Genomic DNA, 8,357 nt, shown 5'->3' with positions numbered 1-8,357 from the left:
TGTCATACATTTTAATTTCTGTTTATTTATATGTATTTTAAGCATGATGTAGCGATGTAGAATAAGAATGGAATGGCATGGTTTGGTAATATTTTTTCTATTGGTATTTCTCATCATATCATCATGTGGAGCACAGAGAAGAACTACACATCCCAGAGGACCTCAGTTTCAATTAGACTGTATTATATTGTGTAATCTTGCATCCCAACATCATAGTTAGTAAGGTAAGTCTTCCTCCTTAGATTGTTGCTGCTGCTCTGTTTGTTTCCCTGAGCCCAGCTCCCATCTCCCTACCCCCTTTCCCTTCCCATTTTTGGGGGGCAGGGAGCCCAAAAGACTGCTAACCGCCTGTCACGGACATAGTTTGATCTAGATAACACCGTGACACTTTCCTGTATGGATGCTTCAATTCAGAACTCCCTTCGAAGCTCTTCCCACACTCAGGACACTTTCAGGGTCTCTCTTCCGTGTGGATGCACTGATGGCACTTCAAAGCACGCCTCGTGGCAAAGGTCTTCCCACACACAGAGCACTTATATGGTCTCACTCCTGTGTGGATGCGCTGGTGCACCTTCAATTCAGAGCTCCTTTTGAAGCTCTTCCCACACACAGGACACGTATAGGGTTTCTCTCCTGTATGGATGCGCTGGTGGAGCTTCAAATCATAGCTGCTTTTGAAGCCCTTCCCACACTCAGTGCACTTAAATGGTCTCTCTCCTGTGTGGATGCGATGGTGGTACTTCAAAACAGAACTGTTTTTGAAGCTCATCCCACACTCAGAGCACTTATATGGTCTCTCTCCTGTGTGGATGCGCTGGTGCCATTTCAATTCATAGCTGCTTTTGAAGCTCTTCCCACATTCAGTGCACTTATATGGTCTCTCTCCTGTGTGGTTGCGCTGGTGGCGCATCAAATGAGAATGACGTTCGAAGCTCTTCCCACATTCAGTGCACTTAAATGGTTTCTCTCCTCTTTGGATGCGATGGTGGTAGGCGAGTTGGGAATTATATTTGAAGCACTTCCCACACTCAGTGCACTTATATGGTCGCTCTCCTGTGTGGACGCGATGGTGGTCGGTGAGGTAGGAACTCCTTTTGAAGCTCTTCCCACATTCAGTGCACTTAAATGGTCTCTCTCCTGTGTGGATGCGCTGGTGCCATTTCAATTTATAGCTGCTTTTGAAGCTCTTCCCACATTCAGTGCACTTAAATGGTCTCTCTTCTGTGTGGATGCGCTGGTGCGATTTCAATTCATAGCTGCTTCTGAAGCTCTTCCCACATTCAGTGCACTTAAATGGTCTCTCTCCTGTGTGGATGCGCTGGTGCGATTTCAATTTATAGCTGCTTTTGAAGCTCTTCCCACATTCAGTGCACTTAAATGGTCTCTCTCCTGTGTGGATGCGCTGGTGCGATTTCAATTCATAGCTGCTTTTGAAGCTCTTCCCACATTCAGTGCACTTAAATGGTCTCTCTCCTCTGTGGATGCGATGGTGGTAGGTGAGGTGGGAATTATATTTGAAGCACTTCCCACACTCTGTGCACTTATATGGTCGCTCTCCTGTGTGGACACGTTGGTGCCTTTTGAGGTTATAACTATCTTTGAAGTTCTTCCCACACTCTGTGCACTTATATGGTCGCTCTTCTATGTGGACAAGTTGGTGCCTTTTGAGTTTATAACTATCTTTGAAGTTCTTCCCACACTCAGCACACTTGTACAGTCTCTCTCTTCTGTGGATACACTGCTGGGAAGTGAGGCTCCCAGTGTCCGTGAAATTCTTTCCACAATCAGAGCACTCGAAGGCTCTCTCTCCTGTGTACATGCACTGCTGGCCAGTGGGTTGGACTCTCCTTTTCATGCTCTCTGCAGAATCACACAACTCGTAATGCCTCTTTGCTGAGTGCATGCACTGGTGGTTAGTGATGCTGGAATCTGTTTTAAAGCTTTTCTCACACTCAGCGCACGGATTCTGCTTTTTCATCTGGCACGCATCCTTGCTCCTGGTTTCCTCAGGCTGCTTTGGACCTATGGTGAAGTCCACTGGCTTCCTCAATGTCATTCCCAGACGCGTTCCCAGGGGCTTCTTGATGTGCTCACCCTGACCTTGCTGCAGGCCTTCCTGGACACCCCTTCTGATTTCTTCCACAGAGATGTGACCCCACTGTCTATCTGCTACACAACTTCTCTGCAGAACCTCCTTTGCATTTTTGATCCCACCAGCTGCCGGATGACAGAAAAAATGCAGCAATAGCACACGGTGCCCAAAATAAAACACAGGCAGAGAAGGCTCTTACAGCCCCAACATTCCCCTTCCCTCCACCATCTCACCTGGAATGAGGTCTCCTGGCATGGCCTCAGGGCTACGCACATCTGGGATCCAGGGGTCTTCCCCACTTTCAAGCAGGGAGATCACCACGGGCTTGGGGCCTGGAAATGGAGCTTCAGGGAGAGAAACAGGGAACAAGAAAGCATTTCCCTCATTCTGGCACAGTGCCTGTTCAACAGCTCACTCTGTCTCCCTCCCCAAGGAGAAACCACCATTTGGGCCTGAATGACACCACGCCTACAGCTTCCCTTGGAGCAAAGAATGCTTTGATGTCTCTGCACATCATGAAGGGATATTTTTTCATTCAAATTAACTTTACAACAGCTTATTTATTTTCTTACAATCTACCAGAGGTCAAGGCATCAAAATGTTGACGGCAATTGCATGGAAAATCCTCAATTCTATAGCAGTAACCAGGGAGTCATCTGTGAGTTGGAGCTGGTGGCACCATGCAACACACAACACAAGGGCTGGTTTTCTCCCTCCTGGCTGATGCCTGCTTGCCAGCACTGACTCTGCGGCTTTGATCACAGTGCCGTGCATACTAATCCCTTCTGATACTCATGCTTCTCAGTATCTCCTTTCTTGCTGGCACTGTGGTGTTAGTCAATATGTAGCTGCATGGCCATTATCCAAGGCCCGGCTTGCAGAGGCTCATTCTGCACAGTCAAAGGTGCCCTAACGAGGAGGAAAGGCAGACAAGCTCTCACCCAGCGAGGCCACGCACTGGTACGTCTCCAGCATCACGTCCCGGTAGAGCGCTCGCTGCGCAGGGTCCAGCAGCGCCCACTCCTCCCTGCTGAAATACACGGCCACCTCCTCAAAGCTCACGGGCTCCTGCAAGCAAAGAAGCACCTTGCTGGGAACAGCCAAGGCCCAGACAAACAGCTCGCACAGGACAGAACCTCCCATCCCAGCCGCTTCTCTGTCCCCAGCACACACATGCTGCGTGAGGGCATCTCCCTCTTCCCCTGCATTCACATCCCTGGCCATTTGGCCTCTGCTGCCTGCTTCCCCAACCCCTACCTCAGCTGGATGTGTTGCAGCCATTTGCTGCTCTCCTGCAGGCTGGGATGATCACGGCTGGAAGGCAGAAGTTGAACTGGAGCCTGCAGGGAGAAGAGAAATGGCAGGGGAGCTGTGAGAGAATGCAGCAGTCCCAGTCCCAGATCAGCCCTTCTGCAGGGCACAGCCTGGGCATACAGAGGAAGACAATGTGCTGCAGTACAGGAAACAGCCTAGCTCAAAGAGATGAACCGTCACAAAGCTGTCTCAAACTGGGAGGCTGAAACAACTGGTAGCTGACACTTAGTTCAACAGCCGAGACTGAGCCGGGGACTAAAGAGAAAGCAAGGCAAGGAGGCAGCCATCTTACCCCAAATCAGGGAGCAGCCCAAGTGCCCCTCCAGCTCTGCTGCACAGCAGCAGGCTACACTGCAGGACCGCCCTCAAGCAGGGCTGTCTCTGCAGCTCACACCTGCACAGAGATCCCTTGCAGCTTGACGTCAAGACTCCTTCTCAAAACAGACTTTCTGTAAGACACCTGTGGTTACTTTGGAGCTTTCTTGTGTTCTCTAAGGTTCAGCCTTAGAGGGACTGTGCAGGTATGATTCCTTCCACACAAACCCTTGAGCACGCTTGGGACTAGGAGAGGATCCAGCCACATCCTAGTGAACAGCGATGCAAGAAACAGAGGCTCTGGTGGAATTTAGAACAAAGGGGGGCTAGAGGGAGATAGTTATATTTAGTTTGTAGGTGGGAAAAGGAATGATCTAGTTAGAATAACAAGGAATGGAGACAATCGCTCTGGGAGAGCAGGAAGGATGCAGATAAGAAGTGAGATCTCCCTGAGACACCTGGGGAGGAGAGGATTAGAAGTTTAAATATCAGAAGAGGAGTTGCATCTCCCTGATAAGATGGGCGATAACAAGAGGGGGGTCTGCATGCTAAAGAACTATTGAATATGTATCAGAATTTCGAGAACTCATTGACTATGTATTAGATGTACCTATATCTATGTCACGATTTTACAAATCGGTGTGCAAGTATGGTTGGAGCTATCCCCCTTGCACCCGCCACTGCACAACACTGGAATAAACATACCTGCTTTATAACCCATCTCTGGATTATAGAGTTTGATTCCGCAATCACTAGCACCTTACCTCTGTGGTCTAAAGACACGAGAAAGAAAGGGGAACTACTCTGAGCCTCGTGACTCGATGGGAGTGCCACCTGTAGGTGTGTGTGTATCCCTACCCTCTATGCAGTAAATAACCAAGTGTATCCAGCCACCTCCGATCCTGTTTGTCACTACTAAATCACTACAGCATATCCCTATTATATCAACAAATATAAGCCTGTTTCTCCCTTAGGAGTGTATACGGTGTTTCGATCCACCTGTGACCAATGGGGAAAGTCTGTAGGATGGCAAGAAGGGAAACAAACTGATGACAAGAGACACTAAGTGCATCCCAAACTCTTCTGTGAATGACTGCTTATTGTCTACCTTTGCTGCAGGAATGGGAAAAGGGAGTTTTATTGGAGGTCTGAGTGGTGAAGAAAGTTGAGAATATACAACAAGGACAGTCTGTGCCATGTGGAGATCTTTCGACTGACAGCAAGCACGCCTAAAGGGGATGGCTACCCAGGAAAGAGCTGCAAAAATACTGTTAGAATATGGTATGGCCATCCAACCATCCAGCAGGAGGTGCAGAAAAGCACCTGGTTCATGGAAGAACACTGTGAATGCAGCCCCCAACACACAAACACAGCGAGCCTCAGCGCAGATGGCAGCTGCCAGCAGAGCAGCCTGCTAGAGCACCACCTCTACAGATCAGTGAGGGGAACACCTGGTGGCAAATGGATTAAATCCTCTGGCAGATGTCTGTACATCCTCTCAAGAGTGGAAGTAGCCTTGGGCTTGCTGAAATCAAACAAGCCCTCATAAAAGGGTTGGGAAAAGTACTTTGTGAAGGAAAATGATGTAGTTCTCAAAACCACCTGCTGCTGATGTTACCTAAAAGTGATGAGGGCTCACATTCCTTGTGTAAGGAAGTGCAAAATGGCGAGGAGTCAACTGGATTTTACACACTTCTCAAATAAACAGGATGGCTTACTTAAACACAGAAACAAATCAACAAAACATCCAAAACACTCCTGAAAAGAGAGAGTATCTGACAGCACTGCAGCCAAACCAGCCTGTGACGGTCACTTCCACAACCAGACGATGCTGTGCTGGGAATTTTAACTCAACCAGGAAGGCAACTTATCAAATAGTAGCAGCTCAAAACAGAACAATTAAGGCAATAAACAACCACGTGGTTACAACAGCCTTGTTGAGCCCTTGTTAGAGCACTCCACGATACCTGCATTACATCAATGAATACATTCCTCCCTCTCTCTTCAGCTGAGCACGCAGACTGCGCTCACTGCCAGGGGACGCTCTCAGCAGCGCGTGCCCTTTGCAGAAGGCAGCCTGGGCTGTGCTTTACTGACCTGCTGCTGCTCGGCCGTGTTCTCAGCGCGTGCTCCAGTCAGCCCACAGGCTGCCAGCTTCTCATCGTCTGTTCCAGAGCCCAGTGCCGGAGCTGCTGCAGATGCTGAACGTGCTCAGGGCCCGCAGCTGTGCGCTCAAGGCATCTGCAGCTGCCGGGACAGACTCAACAAAAGCCTTGCCAGGGCTTTGCACAGCCCCAGCTGAGCCATCAGGCAAGCGCTCAGCAAACAAAAGGTAACGCCATTTCAAGGGTCGCCAGAGGCACGTGTTGCCCGCAGGGTCCCCGAAGGGAAGCTGGGAACTGCCGGGGAGGAGAAGCAGGGGGAGTGGAAATTCCCTCTTGGAGGTTTCACATTAAGACACTCCAAAGGAGGCACCGGGGAGTTTAAAACTTCCATCAATCCACGCGTGCAGAGCGAGGCCGTCTCGTGTCCCCCATGACCCAGGGGAAGAACTGCAGTCCCAGCTGCGCTGTGGTACAGAGATCCAACCGGGCAGCAGAGCACGCTGACCTCCTCTGCTCCCTTCCTCACTGTCCCAGCTCCCAGCCCGTTCCCGTGCCCCTCGGAGCCCAGCCCGGGCTGCATAAACTGCTGCCCTGGTTGCAGCCCGTCTGGGCCAGCAAACCTGCTGCGCTGAGTGGGAGCTGGAGCCGGGACCAGGGTCCCGCCTGGGGTACGGCAGTGCGGGTTCCGCCCCGTCCGGGGCCGCTCCCCGCTCCTCTCCCGGTGCTGCTGGCAGGGGGCAGGAAGCGTGCGCTCCTCTGCACGAGCCACGAAGGGCACCTACCTTGGGTGCGGAGCAGGCTGCTCCCAGCTCTGGTGCAGGTAGCCGGGCTCCTCGGAGTCGCGTAGAGCAGAGGATGCCGAGTGCCCTGAGCCCGGAGCTGGCCGCAGGACGGCCTTGGTGCACCTCCTGCCACCGCGGTGCTGCCCGGATGGCTTCCAGACAGGCTCTCGCCTCTTCCGCACAGGCTCAGGAAGGCAGGAATTCCCACAGCGAGCACAACCCGAGCCGGCTTCCGCCAGGCTCTCGGAAGTTTCACAGCTCGTTCTGCATCCGGGGGAAGGGAGGGCGATGGGAGGGGTGTACGGGAGGAGGGTGGGAGGGAGGGAGGAATGGGGGCTGTGTTTTTTTACGCTACTGAAGCATCGCTTTCTGCCGGCTCTCTTTGCTTCCTTCGGTGGGGACATTCGCACACCCTTGTCATCAGGCATCCCTCCCTTGCTGTCCTGGCGTTCCTGTTACTCCTAACCCCCACGAGTATGACCCAGCAAGATGTAATCTCAGGTACAGCACCAGAGGACATTGTGTGTTGAATAGAACTCTTGCAATGGAACCGAGCTGTGGGTAGGAGCCTTACCCAGAAGCTGCTGTAAGAATACGACTTTCCTCCCATCCTTGTCTAAGGGTCCTAATAAGTCTTCTGTGCAGCGATACCATGGGGTTCTGTGTGGGTTTTGTGGTCCGTGTGGTTGGCGGTTATAGATTCTCGTGTCAAAACCAGGCAAAGTCTAGTGATTTACATAAAGGGATAGCTTTATTCAATTAAGGAAGGTGGTAAAGTGAGCAAAACAGAGCTGGGCACTGAGGGGAGTCTGTACTCTGCTAGGGTGGCAATTTGAACAATGGATCGGTTCTGCATTTATACAGTTCTTATATCTTGTATACATTCCAGTCTTTCTTGCGGCTTGGGAAGGTTATTGCTGGGGTCGTAGAGTGTTGTGGGGGTGAAAATCATCAGTCTTTTCCGTTATTCTTTGGTTATTTTCTAGCAGCTTATGTGCCCTGGCAATGTGTAGTTTGCAGTGCTTGCTGCTTCTTATTTTCTCTGCTTTACAACACGATTTACATTTTACAGCACTGTTTACATTCCAGGACACCTGAGAAAGCACCACTGAGTCTGGATTTGACTAGCAAACTTAACCCTTACCTATCGCAATCCCCCCTTTTCTATTTTATCCATTAAATCGTTTTACTGCTTCTTTAGCCCTTTGGAGGGTAGATTCATCCTCTTCCTTGCTACTGATACGTTCATATTCTTTTCTTACTAACATTAAATGGGCTGTTTCTAACTGTCCCTTAACAATAGCAATAAGTGTATTGAACAGAAATGGTCCAAGAGTTAGTCTCAGGATTAATAAAATAAGAGGTCCCGCTAAAGTGGACAGCAAAGTAGTCAGCCAGGGAGAACAGTTAAACATTGATTCATATCAGCTTTGTTGCATCTCTCTCCTTTCTCCATTTTTCTAGTCCCTCTCGTATTTTGATGACTATTTCTCTTACAACCCCAGTATGGTCAGCTTATACACAGCACTCCTCTCAAAGTGCAGCACACAGCCCCCTCCCCAACCTCCCCGCTGTAAAAAGATAAGGTCTAATGTATTGGGGGTGACCCTACGTACCCAGTGCAATACATTCCAAATTGCCACAGACACCAACTGACTGCCATACATTTTGTGGGAATCAATTGTTGTTTCTGCATTTAGTACAAGATACGAGTGTTTCGTTTCAAGCTCTCAGCATCTAAGTGAAGCA

The 8,357-nt window shown here is 50.1% G+C and overlaps 1 protein-coding gene across 3 annotated transcripts; it reads right to left on the bottom strand.

Annotated features, from left to right (window-relative positions):
• Nucleotides 1-6,862, bottom strand: LOC146756274 (uncharacterized). Of its 3 annotated transcripts, none has more exons than XM_085524954.1 (5): nucleotides 6,609-6,862; nucleotides 3,350-3,432; nucleotides 3,034-3,160; nucleotides 2,326-2,436; nucleotides 1-2,217 (listed from the first exon to the last, which is right to left on the bottom strand). In XM_085524954.1, exons 2-5 carry the CDS (start codon nucleotides 3,371-3,373, stop codon nucleotides 452-454), a joined length of 2,028 nt encoding a protein of 675 aa, XP_085381080.1. In that variant the 5' UTR covers nucleotides 3,374-3,432; nucleotides 6,609-6,862; the 3' UTR covers nucleotides 1-451. The 3 variants fall into 3 exon arrangements, with proteins under 3 accessions (XP_085381080.1, XP_085381079.1, XP_085381078.1); XM_085524953.1 differs by lacking the exon at nucleotides 6,609-6,862 and adding an exon at nucleotides 5,819-6,290; XM_085524952.1 differs by lacking the exons at nucleotides 3,350-3,432; nucleotides 6,609-6,862 and having other exon boundaries at nucleotides 3,034-3,317.
• Nucleotides 6,863-8,357: the final 1,495 nt, after the last annotated feature.

The sequence above is a fragment of the Coturnix japonica genome, chromosome 28 (assembly GCF_054131305.1).
Source record: "Coturnix japonica strain WE chromosome 28, WE-NBRP24, whole genome shotgun sequence".
NCBI lineage: Eukaryota > Metazoa > Chordata > Aves > Galliformes > Phasianidae > Coturnix > Coturnix japonica.
Note: the sequence above shows the minus strand (reverse complement) of the source record. Positions and strands in the feature narration are given on the sequence as shown.

Coding starts and splice junctions, on each gene's coding strand:
- LOC146756274 (XM_085524952.1), bottom strand. CDS start 3,316: ATGGCCAGGGATGTGAATGCAGGGGAAGAGGGAGATGCCCTCACGCAG. Junction 2,437..3,033: donor CCAGTGCGTGGCCTCGCTGG/GTGAGAGCTTGT, acceptor CTCTCCCTGAAG/CTCCATTTCCAGGCCCCAAG. Junction 2,218..2,325: donor GCCAGGAGACCTCATTCCAG/GTGAGATGGTGG, acceptor GTCATCCGGCAG/CTGGTGGGATCAAAAATGCA.